Here is an 18614-nt window from a genome sequence, read left to right on the forward strand (position 1 = left end):
AGGGAGAGGGGAGGAGGAGGAGGAGAAGGCAGGGAGCGGGAGGGGGGAGAGCAGAGCCGCGCCCCGGCCGCCGCCGCCGCCTGCAGCGAGCCGGAGCCGAGGGCGGGGCGGCCGCTCGGTGAGTACGGGGGGCGCGGGGCTGGGGGCTGTCACGTGCCCCACGCGGGGGTGGGGAGGAGGAGGGGCCGGGGAACCCCCGCGGAGACACGGCGCGTCATCCCGGCCACCCGTGGAAGCCTCCCCTAGATTAGGAGGGACCCCGCTGAGTTGGGGGGGGGGGGCTGAAGCATGAGGACCAGCCCCAGAGGGCCGGCCGGAGGAGGGGGACCTGGACGGGCGGGGGAACAGTCCATATTGCGAGAATCGTGGGATCCTGGGGGCCGCCGCAGCCGCCAGAAGCCATCACCTGGACGAGCAGCCGGGGAGCGTTCGGTGCGCAGAGCCTGCTCTGGGAGCCTTGGGCTGAGGCGGGGGGGAGGGGTGCGGAGGGGAAGGGGACGGGGACGGAGGGGGGAGAGAGGGGAGAGCCGGGGCCCCTCAAGGACTCCACGTGGACGTCTGCATCAAGGAGTGGGCTGGGGTGTGTGTTTGTGTGTGTGTGTCCACGCGCACGCACTTCAGCTGTCCATGCATGCACGTTATCGTGGAGAAACATCACGTTTGTGGTGTACTTCAGACACTTGGCGTGGAGAAAGACGTGTGTGTCTGCGTGTGTCTGTGTGTGTGGGGGGGGCGTGGATGTCAGTTCCCGCGCACAAAGGGCTGTGTGTGTGTATGTATGTGTGTGTATGTGTATGTGCGGTCACATCATCTCGTGGGAGCGCTTCCCTGAGGACCCCTCCGGCTCTCCGTGGAGGGGAGGGGGCCAGCTCACGAATGCGGTTTTCCCGGAGCCCCTTGTTGTTGCTGTTGCTGCCCACCCACGGGCGCTGAGGGTGGCTCCGGCGCATCTGCCACTGCGGCTGTGGGAATGCTACTAGCTTTACGGTGCTGCAGTACGGCGGGCTTTCCCGCTGGGAATGCGAGCTGGCCAAAGGTAATCCCTTGGCTCGCTCCCAAGAGAGTTTCGCGGTTGGTCGTGGCCATCGGGGGCACGTCCCTGTGGTGGGCTTGGAAAGGGGGCACGTGGCAAGAGCAGGAACTGGGGAGAGAGGATGATTGTGTGCTCCCTGCTATTCACTGTGGAAAAGGGAAAGGTAGGCTGGGGGATGGGACAGCCTGTCTGGGCTCTATTGTCACGCCTGGTTGCTGTCTCTGGACCATCAGAACCCACCCAAATTCGCCCTCACGAAGTTTAATCTTCCCTGCATTTTTGCCCATTCCGAATCTGCAGGTGGATCCGGGGAAGGGGCTCCCTAGCGCTTCCCTCCCACTTTTAACAACCGTAGGAGAAAATGAGGGTAGAGTGGCAAGATTTAGGTAGAACAACTCAAAGAAAAGAACTTCCTAATTAGGAAGTTACTAGATCATTTAGAGCTAACCAATGGTTAGTTTGGAATTAGTTTCCCTGAACCCTCCCTCAGAAAGTCCAGAGAATGCTCTTCACAGGGAGTGTCAGTTACCTGTAATTGATGAAACATGGGGGGGGGGGGGGGGAGAGTAAAGAGAGAGTAGCTCAAACCTAGCTGAAAGGAGCTCAAGGTTTCCCACTGAGAATTACATAAACCATTCAATTCTGTTAAGATTGCCCCCCTTCCCCCTCAAAAAGGTTTCTTCCCGAAACTACTGATTCTCGCCAGATAAGCATTTTAAAAAATACAACCTGTGGATGAAAAGAGGGGGAAATGAGTGTACTTTTCAAGTTATAGGCAAAAAGGGGCGGGGGCAAAATCCCACAAGCCTCTCCTTTGCTCCTGCTGCTGACCTTTGTAAGATTCCCCTACCCCTGCTTAGCTCACCAGGGTCCAGAAACACTGATTTGTTTGTAACAGCCTGAGCAGCCTTTTCACGTAGACTTTATGCGTTGGGATCCTGTGCCAAGTGAACCAACCACAAGGTGCTTCTGACCTTGAGGCTGATTCCCCGATGAATTAGCACTGATCATCTATAGTTGTATGTGTAGACTTGGTCTCTTTGGTTATATTGATACATATCCTAGAGCAGGCGATAAATAGGGCACTTGCCTGGAATTAGGAAAACCTGAGTTCAAACTCATCTTCAGAACTTATTAGCTGATGATTCTGGGCAAGTCATTAACCCTATGTGCCTCAGTTTCCTCATCTGTAAAATGGACTGGAAAAGGAAATGACAAATCATTCTAGTCAGTATGTTTGCCGAGAAAACCCCAGATGGGGTCACAAAGAGCCAGATATGATTAGACTAAAGAATAACGATGAGAACATAGTCTGATCCTTAGAATTCCAGGTTCCCTGGAATCCGCAAGAAATGAAGGCTATACTTGACAAGACTCCCATTTCCTCTTCCATTTAGTTCCATCCTTCAAAACCAAATTTGAAATGGGTACCCTTCCATGTAGGTGGTGCAGTGGATAGAGTGCTGGGCTTGAAATCAGAAAGATATCCTCATAAATTCAATGTGTGACCCTGAATAAATCACTTACCCCTCTCTGTCTCAGTTTCTTCATCTGTCCAATGAGCCGAAGAAGGAAATGGCAAACTACTCCAGTATCTTTGCCGAGAAAACCCCCAATAGGATCACATCACTGACCAGTCCCCCCACAGAATAACCACCATCTCTTCACCCAGTCTTCAATTACAGATTTTTATCTAAAAAAAAAAGTTTTTTAATTGTTTCTTTTAAGACTCCTAATAATTTCTAGTTATTTTTTTTTAGTGTGTAAAATATACCGAAAATTTCATTGTAACATATCATGGGAGGAATTTTAAAGTCTATCGAGGAACGAACCACTTCTTGGAAATGCTGTTTTCTGCTTTGAGCGTCTTCCTGGAGATGGTTGGTCCAGATAGTTTAAAAAGACTAAAGATGAGTAGTCTTGATTCTTCAGCCCTTGGGAGAGAGCTTTTCAGATGTTAACTAGGAAGCCTCAGGTGGTGGAATTTCTCCTTGAAATTCTCACGTAGACAGGCGCCAAAGGGTGGGTGGGAGGTGCTGGAATAGTTCCTTCCTTGGGAAGAGTTCGGGGAATTTGGAGCTAATCTTTCTATTCCATCTGTGTATTCACACCTGTGTCTGGAAGCTCTATAGGTATTCTAATGAGGCAGGTTCAAGAAGTCAGGAGTCTGCCAAGAGCTTTCCTTCCCCGGGACTGTCCCTGCTGTGTAGACTCCAGCTTCATCTTGGGCTCAGTTTTCTAAGTTTGGGCAGCCCTCCCACATCTTAACATGAAACCTGGTAGCAACAGGGCACTCTGATGGAACAGAAAGGGCACAGGAGTGGGAGTCCTAAGGATTCAAATCCAGATTCTGGGTAACCTTGAGAGAAATCATATCATTTGCACCTCAGTTTCTTCATCTCTAAAATGGGAATAATCCTAGTTGTCTTCCAGTCCCTCAATGAACTCGGTAAATGTGAGTTGCTATTAGGAAAGAGTGGGTTCTTTGCTTTTTTGGGTGGCTGTTTGCTTTTCAGGTCACTTAGGGACGGGAACCATAGAATTACAGAATGAGTCGCTGTGTCTTACAAAACGATCTCATCGTCTCGTCCGGTGTCCTTGGTTCCACTCAGAACATAGGTTTTCTCTTTTTTTTTTTCTTTCTCCCAAGCCTTGCTTCCATGATGAGTGCAGAGCTCAATGTCCCCGTGGACCCTTCCCCACCTGCTTGCTCTGAACCAGGTAATAAAGGGATGGATTATCGGGACTGGGTTCGTCGAAGCTACCTGGAATTGGTCACTTCTAATCATCATTCAGTTCAAGCCCTTTCTTGGAGAAAGCTCTACCTGAGCAGGGCCAAGCTCAAAGCTTCCAGCCGGACTTCCGCCCTGTTGTCTGGATTTGCCATGGTGAGTTTTTCACTGATCCCTTGGGATGGGGAGATGCTGTCAGCAAGAGCTGGCCTCTGCTGGGGTCCTTTGGGGCTTTCCAAAGAGAAGGGCTGCCCCTAAGCCTGCTGGGGCAACCCAGGGTGATTGTTGGGAGATTTTTTGCCAGCATCCTGGGTTCTGGGGCGGGGAGGGGAGGGAGGGGTTGAGGTCGCCGCTGCGGCGGCCGCCAGCAGTTCACAGGAACTGTTTTTAAAGAAATCGGTCTTTCTGGACCACACATGCAAGTTAGTTGATAAGGATTCAGGAACACCAGGTCATGAGACTTTGCAGACATGATCTTAATACTTTGTGCTAAGAGAACGGCATGCCTTAGCTTCACATACTTCCTTCTCATAGCAATCCACTGAGGTAGTGAGTCGAGAATTATCATTTTACGGAGGGAGAAACTGAGGATCAGGTTAAGGTCACCCCAGCAGGAAGTTGGAGCCACAGCAGCCTTTGTTTTCCCCGCTCGGACTCGCACCTCACTCCTAAGGGCCCTTGTTCTCATCCCCCCCAGTCTCTGTCTGTACTTCCTGGGGGAGGATACGTGGGGCTGCTCCATAAGCGTGTTCACAGAACGCAGCTCTCCCAGACACTCTTGCTCCTGCAAGGCCAGCCTCGGGGCGGGGCCATGTGAGTGACCTCCTGTACTTGGCTTTGGAACGTGAAAGACCGAAATAGGACACAGGGTCAGCTTTGCTGCCAGTTTGGAAGAGGTCTGACTCCCCGGATGTGACTTGACCCACGAAGGTTGGCAGAGACGGCCTCCGACCTCGGGAGCCACGAGAAAGTTCTCTTCGGCTCAGCATGAAGCGCCTACTGGGTGCAGGCACCTGCTGGGTGCTGGAATGTAGGCTGTACCCAGAGAGGTACAAATGAGGCGCTCGGAGAGGAGAGAGGGAGTGCGGACGGTGCTGAGGACGCGCCTGATGCCTCGGGAGGCCGTCCCTTAGCAAGGGGCTGAAAGCTTGGCTCCCAGCGAGCATCAGATGCACGATCTCATATGGGCGTTTTTGAAGAAGGCCAGCCAAATGGCTCCCACTTCCTTCAGAGCCCCAAGCCTGGAGGATTTGGGATCAGCAAGTCTTGTGTCTGAAGGATCTGGGTTTCCCAGACGTGGGGCAGGCTCTGTTTTCCCAGCTCAGACTCACCCCCCAAACCGAGGCCCAGAGGCTCAGTTAGAAACACCGAGTGGGCTGGGAGCCCAGGGTGGGACGGCTTCTTGGAGAAGGTGAGTCCCGAGAGCAGCCTTCACGCCTGGAGTTCGCTCCCGTCTGTCCTCAGGGACACGGGGAGGAGGCCGTCCCTTGTGTTGCCTCGTTAGTGTCCTGCAGGACAGGATTTGTGCCCGAACCGCCCTCGGTGACCCTGTGCCCGGCTCTCCGGCCTCCGGTCCCCACTGGCCTTCGGCACCCACTGCCTCCAGGGTCCTCACAGCTCCAGCGCCATCGCCCAGAGCCCACAAAGCAAGCACGACATCATCTGGCACGGGAGCTGAGCCGAGTCCTGAGAGAGAGAATACTCCGGACAGGAGAGCACGGCCTGGCTCGAGCACGGAGGCGGGAAATGAAGGAACGGTTTGGTTGGTGCCTCAAGGAAGCCATAAAGTGGAGTCACAGCAAGTGGCGGAAAGTGGTAGCCATGTTGTGGAGGGCCCAGATGCTGGCCTGAGGATTTGCGTGTGGCCCTCGCCCTGGAGAGTGACCGGGCCCAGCCTGGGCTCCGGGGAGCTGGGGTTTGTAGGGGATTGGAGAAGGAGAGCCGGTGAGTGGGGACTTCACGAGGAGCCAGTCAGCCTTCCTGGCACTGCGGGGGATCAGAGTGGAGAGAAAAGCAGAAATGTGAGTCAATAAGGCAGCCAAGGGCCAGAGAACAGCCCCAGGTGCTTCCAAGGTCTAGACCGTCCCCAACTAGGGAGTGCTCCCTAGGACGACCTCATCGGCGACACCATGAGTTTAACTATCACCTCAGCCCAGAGGCATCTCACCAGCCCCAGGGTTTCCCCGAGCGGGTGAGCCGGCTCCCTGGCCGCCTGTGGGACCCCGGATCAGACAGATGCCTCGAATTCAGGGTGACTAAAACTGACTACACCATTTCCCCTCAAAGCTCCCCAAACTTTTCTTTCTTTAAAAAGCTTCCCCTTCAGCTTCCAGGTAGCGCAGTGGATAGAGCACCAGCCCTGGAGTCAGGAGGACCTGAGTTCAAATTTGTCTCAGACATTTCCTGGCTGTGACACCCTGGGCAAGTCATTTAACTCTAATTGCCTCAGGGGGAAAAAAAAGCTTCCCTATGGTCCTGGTGTCTGAGGTTAGTCATCTTAGCCTCCTCCCGGCTCTCACCTTCTCACCCCCTCCAGCATTGACTCCTCTCCCCGCTGGCTTCCTCCTGAGCTCAGGCCCTCGTCATCTCTCACCTGGATCCCAGAGGAGGCCTTCCCGCTCAGGCCATCCCGCTCAGGCCATCCCGCTCAGGCCATCCCGCTCAGGCCATCCCGCTCAGGCCATCCTCTGCCAAAGTCATCCTCCTTAAGCACAGCCCTGACACTGGGACTTTCCTGCACGGCCGGCTCCGTGGCTCCGTTAGCTCCAGGATCAGTCACAACCTGGCCCCAACCCCTTCTTTCTGACCTCAGTGGACTCTGTTCCTTCTGCACCACTCAAGCTGCCAAACCGGCCTTCCTTCTCTGCCTCACACGTGACATCCCCCCTCCCATCTTTGGCCCGGACTGGGCTCCTCTCGGGCCTGGAAGGTCTGGCCTCCCAACCTCCAAGTCTTCGAAGGAGGCTCGAGCCCCGTCTCCTGCTCTGAGCCTTTCCTGGTCCTCCCTGCCTCCTCCCTTGCCCCACACCACCATCCCTACGACCTCTGATCCCCAGCCCTCTCAAACAACTTTGTGGTCACTGTTTGTCCGTGGATACAACACGGTCACGTCTACGTAGATGTTCCAGATGGATGTTCTCCGCGGCGAGGTTCCGTGTGAGTGTGTACGCGTACACTATATTCTCTGCCAGTATTGGCTACGTACTTGCCTCCCTAACTAGTGAGCTCCCTGTGGATAGAGATCGCCTCATTGTTGTACCTGGATCCCTAACCAGCACAGTGCTTGGCACACAGTAGGTGCTTAGTAAATACTCGTTGATTGAGTTTTGCAGAAATGACGGAGACCCAGAGAAAATGCCCAGTTCCCTTTAGTCGATCGTCGATGATCCCGAAGGTGGCCGATGTTTGTTTCGGAGATTTGGGGATCGAGACCTCCCGGCCTGACTCTCTTCAGCTGTTATTCTTCCCAAAGGCTGTGACGTCTCTCATTCCTCTTAAGATCTCGGAGGTGTTTTCTCCCCCTTTGGCCTTTCGCTGCTACGGAGAGCAAACGCCTGGGGTCCCGTGCTAACCCCCACGTTTCTTTAAAGACGACGCCCCTTCTGATCTTCTCTTTCCAAGGCTGCCCTTTCCTCCCAGGCCCCATTGTCCATCCCTCTTGTTTTCTCTTGACCCCTGTTAACCACTTAGCCCCTGCATCTTTTCCACGGCTCCACATCCTTTTGCCCCGAGCCCAACTTGTAATAAGAGAGATTGAGTCATGAAGGTGATGGAGAGGGGATGACTCGGGGCCTGGCTCCATCTCCCAAGCAGGTGGGGTGCTCTGCTGCCTGGTCTTCAGCTTGTGGCCCCTGTGACCCCGGGGTTTTCTTGGTCTGTGCAGGATGGAACAAAAGGGAAGCGGCTTCCCCTTCAGTCTGAGTAGTTAGACGTGCAGGGAGATGGCGGCGTCTTCGTCGTTCCTCTGTCTAAGTCATTTGGGGCAGCTTTGGGCGCCTCCCGGCTTGTGCAGGCCTTGGCGGAGTCCGTCTCCCTGTGGTTGGGGAGGCGGGGCGCTTCCCCTCCCCCTCCCCTGGGAACTACTTGGCTCCCTTTGCTTTAAGGTAACCAGGCTTCCGGGAGGGCTGGGAGTTTTGTTAGCGGAGCGCGAGCCCCTGTGCACGGTCTCTTCCATACCACGCAGGGGAGGGCGGCTGTTAGGGGAACAGGTGGACTCAGGATACGCACAAACAGAGACATCTGTGCTGGAGGGCCATGGATCCCAGGTCCGGGCTGGGCCATTTGGGCCGACAGACTGTCCTCGAGTCACTTTTAACCTGTCTGGGAAGAGGGGGCGCCTCCTGGGGATGCCTGCTCACCTTTCCCAGCCTTCCTCGGATGGACCATCCAGGGCATGGAACTCCCTGAGCTGCTCATTTGTACCCCAGGAGCCCCGTGGAGTAAGAGCCCTGGCTTAGTGCGAGTGATTCGGAGCTCGCCTGATGGCGGAAACTGGGCGTCCTCAAATTTCTGCCAAGAACCAGCAGCCCAGATGACGCTGTGAGGCCGTCTGTGAGCAGCCAGGGCGGTCCCGAGGAAACGCCGCCAGCGGCCTGGGTAGTTTGTAGGGTGACTAAGACCATTAGCGAAGGGTTAAAATCATTACTCAGGAGCACGAGAGGTAAAAGCAAAGCTGCTCATCACTTGTCTAAGATTGGGGGGGGAAGTTGTCTAAACCAGGACTTCTTAAATTTTTTCCACTTATGACCCCTTTCTGCCCAAGAAATCTTTCTGCAACCCCCAATATACAGGCATGTATAAACTAGGGATACAAATCAAACATTTACTGATAATAGATGGTAATCGTGTGACCCACCACCACCACATTCAGCTCCCAATGGGGTCGCGGCCACAGTTTAAGAAGCTTTGGTCTAAACCAGCCAGACGGGAGCGCGGTGGCCGCCCCTTCCCTCCACACCCGCTCCAAGGCGCCCCCTTTGTTTTGCAGGTGGCCATGGTGGAGGTGCAGTTGGAGATGCAGTACCAGTACCCCCAGATGCTCCTGATAGCCTTCAGCGCCTGCACCACGGTGCTGGTGGCCGTCCACCTCTTTGCCCTCCTCATCAGCACCTGCATCCTGCCCAACGTGGAAGCCGTGAGCAACATTCACAACTTGAACTCCATCAGTGAGTCCCCCCACGAGCGCATGCACCCCTACATCGAGTTGGCGTGGGGCTTCTCCACCGTGCTGGGCATCCTTCTCTTCCTGGCGGAGGTGGTGCTCCTGTGCTGGATCAAATTCCTCCCCGTGGACTCGAGCGCGAAGGACGGGCCCGGCTCCAAGCCGGGCCCGAGCAGCCACACGGGTTGGCAGGCTGCCTGGTGTCCACCATCATCATGGTGCCCGTGGGTCTCATCTTTGTCGTGTTCACCATTCACTTCTACCGTTCCCTGGTCCGGCACAAAACAGAGCGCCACAATCGGGAGATAGAGGAGCTCCACAAACTGAAAGTCCAGTTGGACGGTCACGAGAGGAGCTTGCAGGTCGTGTGAGTAGCCGGACACACAAGGGGGAGGGGGGGTGTCGCTGTCAAGGGCTAAGAAGCTGGAAATAAAACAAGTATTTTGGTCACAGGAGCACGATAGTTGCTTGAGTTTTTCGGAATATTAAAAAGCCAAATTGGTGATTCCTGTTTCTGGGAGGCTGCTTAGACTCTGCCAGATAGTTCGAGACCAAAATCGTATTCACTCTCAATCCCATAAATCTGTGGGAAATTTTCCTGGAGATTATGGAAGTATTTTAAAATAAGAAACTGTTGCCAAAAGTAAGTTTCCCGCTCCCTTTCCATCTAACAAAAGTAAACAATTTTAGGAGCTTAGGAGGACCAGCTTTTTTGGGCAGGGGAAGCATGGAGGTCCAGATTGGGGGCAGCCTCCTTGGGCAGGGAACCATGGAGGCCAGGGTTGGGACGGCCTCCTTGGGCAGGGGAAGCATGGAGGCTGGGGTTGGGCGGCCTCCTTGGGCAGGGAAGCATGGAGGCCGGGGTGGGGAAGGTCTCCTTGGGCAGGGAAGCATGGAGGCCAGGGTGGGGACGGCCTCCTTGGGCAGGGAAGCATGGAGGCCGGGGTGGGGACGGCCTCCTTGGGCAGGGAAGCATGGAGGCTGGGAGTGGGAGTCAGCCTCCTTGGGCAGGGAAGCATGGAGGCCGGGGTTGGGGGTGGCTTTCTTGGGCAGGGGAAGCATGGAGGCTGGGGTGGGGACGGTCTCCTTGGGCAGGGAAGCATGGAGGCCGGGGTTGGGCGGCCTCCTTGGGCAGGGGAAGCATGGAGGCCGGGGTTGGGGGCAGCTTTCTTGGGCAGGGAAGCATGGAGGCCGGGGTTGGGGGCGGCTTTCTTGGGCAGGGAAGCATGGAGGCCGGGGGTGGGGGGCGGCCTCCTTGGGCAGGGAAGCACGGAAGCACGGAGGTTGGGATCTTTCCTTCATGGGTGCCCTGCTTCTAAAGTCCCAGTGTTGAGTGGCTGGATGTTGCCCCATTTCCTGTGAATTGCTAGCAAGGAACGATCCGGGCCCTATCCTGCCTCTTGTAGCCTCTACAGCACAGGGAGGGCAGTGAGGATGTGAGCCTGGCGGTTCCGTTTGCTCTGAGCCCCCAGTTCTTGGAGGAACCGTGCAGACAGGCGCTAGGAGCGGGCCGCGTGAGCCGCCTAAGGAGCAGCGTCTGCCTTCTGCTCCCTGGCCCATGTGCCGCTGACCCATCGGGGTGGGGGTGGGGGCTGGGAGGCTCATTCCCTGGGACTCACCAAAGGTGCCAGAGTCTTTCCTCCTGCCCCGAGTTCCCCGGCATGTCCTGCTCTTGCCCAGACTTGTGCCCGAAGCCTTCTTCCCCGGCACTGGGAGGGCACCTTGTTTGACAAGAAAACTCTCCAGTCCCCACAGTGGGAGAGGCGGGTGGTGCCATTTTCATGGCAGGCCCGACGAGGCCGGGGATCGCTGAGGTTGAAGGCTGGCAGGGGGTCCCCGTGCCCCTCTCCAGGGGCCTCCCTCAGAGGTCACCCAGACTTGTGCTTACAGTTTCTCACTCCTTGGGTGGGCTGCATTGTAAATTGCTCTAATCTGGGTCCCGGGACTCGCCAGCTTCACGTGGCTCAGACTGGCTTTGTGGCTCAGGGGGAACTGCTGAAACTTCCCGGGAAGCCCCAGGTCTGGGTCTCCCTTCTGTAAGACGAAAGGGTGGCCCTCGGTGCTTCCGAGAACCTCCTGCGATGATTTTTCCCACAGGATTCTTAACCCAGCACAGACCCTTTAGGAGGCTGGGTACAGACAAGAAGAAATGACGTCTCTTGTCCCTATGACGTCTCACTGAGATTTAGCCTTTCTTAGTCAGACTATTCCTAGACGGACCCAGATGGCCCAAAGGGTCGGTGAACCGAGAGACAGCCGCCCTCATGTCCTCGGAGAAGAGCACGGTGGGAGAGAGAGAACCTGGCTTCCCCCCGATGGCGGCCGCCCCAGGGGACTCGGGGCACGTCGGGGGCCGTCTCTGGCCTTTGCCGTATTTCCACGACAGAAGCCCCAAGCTCACAGGAAAGCTTTCTGCTTGTTCTCACTGAGGAGAGTCCACTGGCCAGATAAGGTTTCTATAAAGTCCTTCGAGGTCTCTCGCCAACAGCGCTAATCACGTAACGTGAACGTGGAGAGCTTCCCTGGGAGCGCGTAGGGAATTCCTAAGGGAAGCGGCGGCGGCCACGGGAGCTCAGGGCTCACGACCGGCCTGTCATTGGGCAGAGCCCCAGCCTTCCTGAAGGCCGCAGCAGGCGCGCCGAGGTCCGGGGGCACGTGCCCGGCAGTGTCCCCATCTGGCCGTCCTCGAGGGCCTGAGCCACCCCGTGGAGCTGAAGGCAGATCGGAGATGGGACACTACTCTGCAGGCTCTTAGACTTTCTCTGTTTCTGTTGAATCTGTGCCTTCATCTTGTACCTGCTTGATTTACTCTTGTAAGCGCTGGAAGGCTCTGTAACCTGAGATCCCTGCACGAAGAGGGCTTTGCATTTTGCATGAAGAGAAGCGAGAGGGAAGAGTTCTGGCTCTTCTCCAAATGGTCCACAAGGGATCCGATCACTGGGAGCCACAGGGAAGGCCGAGCCCACGGCCCCTGGCCCAGCCACAGACACGTTAAGAGGTGCCAGGCGGACCATAGGCTGGACGGCTCTGAGCTGCTGCAGGCTTTAAAAAAAGCCGTCCATTTTCTGGCCAAAGTTGGCCCTATTCAGACCCTTCTAAAACTTACTGTCGAATAGACTTTTGACTTGGATCCAGCTAGTAACAAACATGGAGCAGCAGCAGCAGCAGCAGCAGCATCAGTGCCCCCAAAGAGGTGCCATCTCCTCCACCATGGAGGGCCCAGAAGTTGGGGCACCACAGGACAGGGGTCCCCTCCCAGCTTCAGAAGAGCTTCATGTTGCTCATGAAGGTTCTCAGGGTCTTATTCAGAAGAGCTGAAGCGCTGATACGTGCCCAGAACTGACTACAGCACTGGCTGGAGCCCAGCTTCTTCAGCTCTGGTCGGAAGCCCCACGTGGGGTCTCGTAACTCAATGTGGGGGGGTTAGTCCAGCTTCTTCAGCTGTGTTTGGAGACCTCATGTGGAGTCTTGCAACTGAATATGGGGTTACAAAATTAGTTTGATTTATATACCCAGAGTTGCATAAAATTTCTCAGGCAAAAAGGGATCAGGAGTGGAAAAAGTCTGAGACTAGAGAACCAGCTACGACTATCTCTAAATAAAGTGGCTTGAAGTTTCAAGCCAGAAAAAAAAAAAATCTTGACAAAACAAAATGGGGGAGAAATTTTCTGAGTTCTCAGAAGCTGGATGTTGTTTAAGGAAGGTCACAAGAATTACTGTGGGCACAGCAGGGGTTTCATAAATGCTTGTCAGTTGATTGACCCTTTGCAGTGTGCCGACTCCTTCAGTCTTTGGACTGCTCCGGAGGCCCGGGGCTGCTGCTGGGTCCCACCCCGGGGAGCATGGGGAGGGGGCAGTGTCTCCCTGCATTTGTTTGTACTAAACTCAAATCCAGGCTCAGATCCCCTGAGGCTCCGAGAGCAGCCTGGCCTACTATTTTCTAATTAACTGCTGGCACCAGAGCTCCTTCTCTGTCCTGGCCTTCCCAGTGCCTGTCAAACATTAACGCTCCGATATTTCGAGATGACCCCGAATCAGAGCGCCTCAGAGTTTCAAGATTCGCCCGGCCCGATTTTAGGCACCAGGAAGGCCAAATGTTTTTAAGCATCCCGACGATAATCACATTATCTCCTGAATTCTTCTTTTACACCAGAACGGTTCGGCCTCAGAGGCATAAAGCTGGCACTTGGACAGATACGTGTACCTCCCTTGGGTGGTTTTAGTCTTTATCAATAGTGCATGGAAATCGTGTAAAGCTTATATGTACATAAACCCACATGGACTGAATAAATAACTGAAGCTATAAAAAGCTTGTCCCCTTTTGTGTAGTTTCAAAGATGCAGACTCAGAATCGTGGGGACGGTTGTGACCTCTGGAGGCCCGTCCCCTGGGGCCAAGGACTGCCTGTTCATCCAAGAACATGTTTATTCACCCTTCTCTTAAGGACCCCTGGATCCTCCTCAATGAAAGTCTTTTGCCTGACTGCCTTAAAAAGTCTTATACTTAATTCCATGCCTCAGAGATGGCTCCATTCCTGTTGTACAAAGAGGGACATCTTTCCCCAAACCAAAGTGAGGCTTTCTGTGCTTGACCTAAACCTGGGTTTCTCCATCCCATTATCCGGGACTGCAGAAGGGATGGACGTTCAACAACAGGCAAAGCCGAAGAGTCTACGGAAGGAAGCTACAGCTCCCGAGACCGTGGAGCGACCATTGTGGATATGGAATGGGTGCGCCTTGACCTCTCACCCGGTGGCATGGGATGGGAGCTTCTCTCACTTCTAACCCAGTTGAGTGGGAACATATAATCAACTCAATGAGGGATAGAATTTTAATAATAGGGAAGGTTGTTTGAGGCTACACTTTTTGGGGCACTGGCATCTAGAGCAGGATGTCAGGAGCCATGGAATCAAGTTCCAACCCCCAAGACACTGGGCAAATCATTGTCCTTCCTCCTCCCCATCTCTGGGGGGAGGAAGAGGAGGGTAGTCCAAGGGCTCTCTTTAGCATTCTAATCTGTATTAGGGAAATTTAGCATATAGGAAGTAGTGGACAATACCATTTATAAACTCATTTGAGAAAAGGGTTAGTGTTTTGTACAAGAGCTGGATTAGCCTTTTTCTCCCTGGGAGAAGGGAAAGCTATGAGCAGATAATTGTTTTGTGATGCTACCCCCAAAATAGCCCAACCTGAATAGAAGGGGACCCTCAAGTAGGAGGAGGGGGAGGAGGAGAAGGTGGGGCATATTCCATGTAGTAGTGCAACTCCCGAAGTCACTATAGGATAGGTTTAGGCTGGGCTAGAATCTGGGATGATGTCCATCTAGCTTGGATTAGAATGAGACTCAGGGAAATGGAATTGGCTGTAGGGCCAAACGGTTGGTCCCAGATACTCAAAAACAGGGGGTCTCAATTTTGTTAATAGCACGGCCCCCTTCTCAAAACTACATTTGTGAATGCTTAAGATAAACTATTGAGTGTTACAAACAAAGGAAACAAGCTTTGCCGAGTACAATAAAGTATCCAAAAAAAAATGTTTTAAACAAATCCAGACCCTAGATTAAGAACCCCAATTTTAAATTACACTCCATAGTTCAATCTGGATCCCCCCAAGTCACTTAAAACCTGATGCTGACATCATGACCTTTAGGCTTGGCTCTAGAACTACTTTGGTTCCCCTTGGGTCTTACAGGCTGGGATTGGGCAAGATTTCCTGTGACTATTTCGGTCTGGAAGAACCCCTAGAGGGTTCTCGTATGGGAACCGAAATACCCTCACAGCGTCACCGGGCAAAGGCACAGAAGTACCCTTGCAGCAGGGGATCTAAAGAATCACAACTTTGAAAAATTCTCATTGGTTCGCTGGTGCCAAATTTAGAATTCAAAGCAAATAAACAAACTATTTTCTGATGTTTTCTGGAATAGAAGGCACGGGATGAAATGAATGATCATGTCCTTCTGTCAGAATGGAATGGCATTCTGTAGAAGGCCATGAAGAAGTAGTGAAGATAAGCGAATGAGAGCACTTTATAAATTTGGGGTCCTAATTCCAATTCTGCTGAGAACTACTGGGGGACCTCAGATTTACCCCCTACTCTGGCAAACGAGAGGACTGGGGTGAATGACCTTTATGGCCTCTCGATTCTAAAATTCTTTCTTCCTACAGAATTTTGTATTTTATACTTTATTATACTTTTGAGTTTATAAAAACTATTAGAAGTGTTCCACCTTGGAAAATGGGAATTCTACAAAGTTAAAATAGATCTGTAGGAACATGATAGGTGATTAAACACGATAGCCTTCTGGTATGAGAGCACGCTGACAGCAATGTGGGCCAGATTCCCAGGGGCACATATTAAGGTAAAATCCAAGTGGACAGCATGGGGACACGGCACACGGCAATGTCCCAGCCGCCTCGGCTCTTTGGGGTTTCCAGAGCCCAGTGTTCTGCAGCCAGGACGTTGGGCTGCATCAGAGAGCTCAGCAGGCTTCGGAGCTGCTTGTCCCCAGAAGCAGCTGGTTCTGAACCTCAAGTCTCTACAAAGAGACTTTCTCTGCTGGACGGGCATCCTCACTGTCCTGTGTGCAGAGGGGCACTTGTGGTACCGCCCAGCACATAGGAAGGTCGTTTATTGACAGAACAAATGCCTGGGTAACTTAATAAAAAAAAAAAAAAAAGAACATAGGAAGGTCATTAATACTGTCTTACTCTGCCAGGAACGAGAACCTCTAGCTCAGGCTGCTGGGTCTACCCTCTTACAAAAGCATCCTGGTGCAAGTAGACCCAGGTGGGCCTCCCTGCCCCATTTCAGAATGAGGTGACTGCACCAGCAGCATCTGCCACTCAAAGAATGGAAGCCAGACAATCCTTACTTCCATCACCACCTCAGAGTTTAAAAAAATATACGTTTAATGACACAGATAATTTTCTCATAGAATGTTACATATATTTTAGAATGTCTTAGGTTGATTTGGGTGAAGTAGATGTAATTAGATAGGGGCCTTTTTCACCCACGGAAACTTTCACAGGCAAAGATCTACCACTCGAGAGTCAAATCTTCTCAGTTGAGCCAGGACAGGAGTGTGCTGTGAACTCACAGAAGCCAGGCTGCCTCATCACAATCCTTGTTGCCCTCCCCATCTCCCCATTCAGGACCCTCAAGGCCCTCAGGCCTTGAAAGGTGAGAATTCCCAAAGAGATGTGACAATTGAGCAGGCCAGATGCAACGCTCCCTTTGACGGCCGGGCTCCAGGTGCACTTTTCTTAAAATTACGCAGCCGAATTAAGATGAGTTCTCCTGTTAGGAATCCCACATGTCCAGGCAGAGCGGCACTGACAGGCCCTGGATTTGTTTCCTGACAATTCTGGGCCGGCGGCTCCCTTTCTCTGCGCTGCTCACACGGGTTTTCCCTGGAACGAGAGAGCTATTTCCAGGAGCTCCTGCCCCAGTTCTCCCTGCTTTCCTCCAGGACAGAACTCAGCGGACAGCTCCCGAAAGGTGGCACAGATTCGGTGGCTCTCGATGTACTGGCGGTGGATGGCGTGTTTCCACTGATAGCGGGCAGCTCCAGACAACACGAGCAGGGACCTAGCAGGTAGGCGAATGGCCACTTCCACCTGGTCACAGGGAACAGATCTGGGGCTCGGGGAATCCGAAAGGTCTCCCGTCTTTGGGTCATTTGGCCCAGAGTTCCTTGTTCTCTGCTGAGCCACAGAAAGTAACTGAAGTCTCTCTCCTGAGTCCTGAGACATGGACAGCACCGTCGGGGAGAGCAGGTTGAGGCTGACTAGCCGTTCTCCCCAGAGCCAGGAGTCATCCAAGTGGGGGTCAATTGCAGAGCCTCGTTCAGGGTGGTAGTCCAGGTTACACTGTTCAACCGGCAGGAACCTCTCCAGGACGGGATAGGTCCCCATCCTCTGCACGATCTCTCGGCTGAAGCTGGGCAGGCCAGCAAAGCTGCCGGGTTTCAGCTTCTGCTTCCTAAAATTGACTCTGGGGCCGTAGTCCTGTAGAAAGGGAAAGGAATGGTGACGTTCGCTTGAAAAAATTCAGTAGGCAGCACATTTCCTGATTAAACTGGATTTTTAACCCGGGCATCTGTGGGCCTGAGGTGGCCCAGGGCTCTCCTGCGCTTGGGACCGTCTCTGGCCTCCCTTGTTGGTGAGGAGCCCTCCATTAACCAGGTGTTTCCAGTTGGGAATCTTTCTGACTTGGGAGGATCCCCCTGAGCTTGAGCTTCTGCTGAAGAAGACCTCAGGAGGGGGCCTGGGAAGGGCTCCATCCCAGCAAGATGGACACTACAGAAGGAAGGGGTAGCAACTCCCATGATCCCCCGTGGCCGGCTCCACTTCTCACAGAAACCAGCGATGCCCCAGCAGATGCCCTACCTGTTTCCTCCTTCCAGACTGGGACAGCTTCCAGTCATCTTGGTCCATTAACCGAACCAGCTCGGCCTCCTCCTCGGCGCTGACAAAGTCCCTTATCAGAGTTACTCCTGGGAAAGGAAAGGCCCAGCCTGCAGATTCTGAATTCTCCCTTCCTACAGCTAAACCCGTTTCCGGGCAGTAGATAAAGTGGGCCGATTTCTGCAAAAGAAAAGACATAAGGTTCCCAATGAGAAAGTTTCATTTTCAAGGGTCAAGTCTCCGGGATCTTACGGTCCTCATCAGGAAAAGGAGGTAAAAGCCATTCGTGAAACACCTCCGATGTGCCGGGCACTGCGCTCAGCACTTTACAATGAGCTCGTTTGATCCTTCCTACACCCCAGGGAGGAACCCGAGGCAGAGGTGAAGACGATTGAACCCACAGCTCATCCCCAGGAGCACCAGCACCTGCCCCTGCCCAACCACGCCCACTTTCCCAGGAAGTTTCCCACTCTCCCCTTCCTGATTCCAGCAAATTAAAGCCTCTCCTCCCCTGCCAGGCCATGAGAGGCTCCCCAAGCCGAGCTCCCCCTCCCCCCCTCCCCCCCTCCAGTGACTCTTCCTCGGGCCCCGGGCTCCTCCACCCCCTCTTCTGGGCCGGTCAGCCCCTAGAAAGAAATCCCTCAGGCATTGACGGCCCAAGGGTAGCTTCCTGGAGGCACAGGGAACAAGGAGTCCCACAAGGGCGCAATGGTCCCACTTCGCTCGTGCGTGGGACAACCAGATCAAAGTGGCCGGGAGAAGGGGGGCGGGGCCGGAGGGAGGAAGGGCGGGGCCTCCGGGAGCCGAGGCCTCAAGGGGAGTCCCTCCCGGGAGCCACGTGACTCGGCCTCGCCTTGCCCATCTGAGAAATGGACGTGAAGGCAGGCACTTCCCGGGCCAAGACGCGGCCGGGCTCCCGTTTGACTGATGGAGCCCTAAAGATGAAGGTCCTGACCCGCGCCCCACGAAGGAAAGGGGGTGGCTGCCCTGTCCCGCCCTCAGACCCAGCTCCCACCTGCGGGGGCAGGGTTCCAGACACGCCTCCGCCCCTCTCGCGCTCGCACAGCAGGCAGCTCCGGACCCCTTTGCAGCCGCAGTCTCGGGGCCGCGCGCCGCGGTCGCCTCGGCTCTCTCCACCTGCCGCCGCCGCCGCCATGCAGAGGTGCAGAGCGCCGCCGGGAGGGCGGCCTCAGCGGGGCGTGTGCGCAGGCGCGGGCCGCGGAGGCCGCTGGGAGAGGTAGTCCCGCGGGGTCAGGACACGTGGGATCCTGCTCTGCCGGGCCC

The 18614-nt window shown here is 54.4% G+C and overlaps 2 protein-coding genes across 2 annotated transcripts; one reads left to right on the forward strand and one right to left on the reverse strand.

The window, feature by feature from the left end:
• Positions 1-292: 292 nt before the first annotated feature.
• Positions 293-9381, forward strand: ORAI2 (ORAI calcium release-activated calcium modulator 2). The gene is given in 4 exon segments (XM_051991869.1): positions 293-432; positions 3684-3921; positions 8753-9119; positions 9122-9381. Coding segments are annotated over 3 exon segments (771 nt in total). The 5' UTR covers positions 293-432; positions 3684-3693; the 3' UTR covers positions 9298-9381.
• A 6434-nt stretch (positions 9382-15815) lies between these two features.
• ALKBH4 (alkB homolog 4, lysine demethylase) lies at positions 15816-18589 on the reverse strand. Its single transcript, XM_051991871.1, has 3 exons — positions 18346-18589; positions 17313-17510; positions 15816-16931 (listed from the first exon to the last, which is right to left on the reverse strand). Exons 1-3 carry the CDS (start codon positions 18484-18486, stop codon positions 16320-16322), a joined length of 951 nt encoding a protein of 316 aa, XP_051847831.1. The 5' UTR covers positions 18487-18589; the 3' UTR covers positions 15816-16319.
• Between the last annotated feature and the right edge of the window lie 25 nt (positions 18590-18614).

Source organism: Antechinus flavipes, chromosome 4, assembly GCF_016432865.1.
Source record: "Antechinus flavipes isolate AdamAnt ecotype Samford, QLD, Australia chromosome 4, AdamAnt_v2, whole genome shotgun sequence".
NCBI lineage: Eukaryota > Metazoa > Chordata > Mammalia > Dasyuromorphia > Dasyuridae > Antechinus > Antechinus flavipes.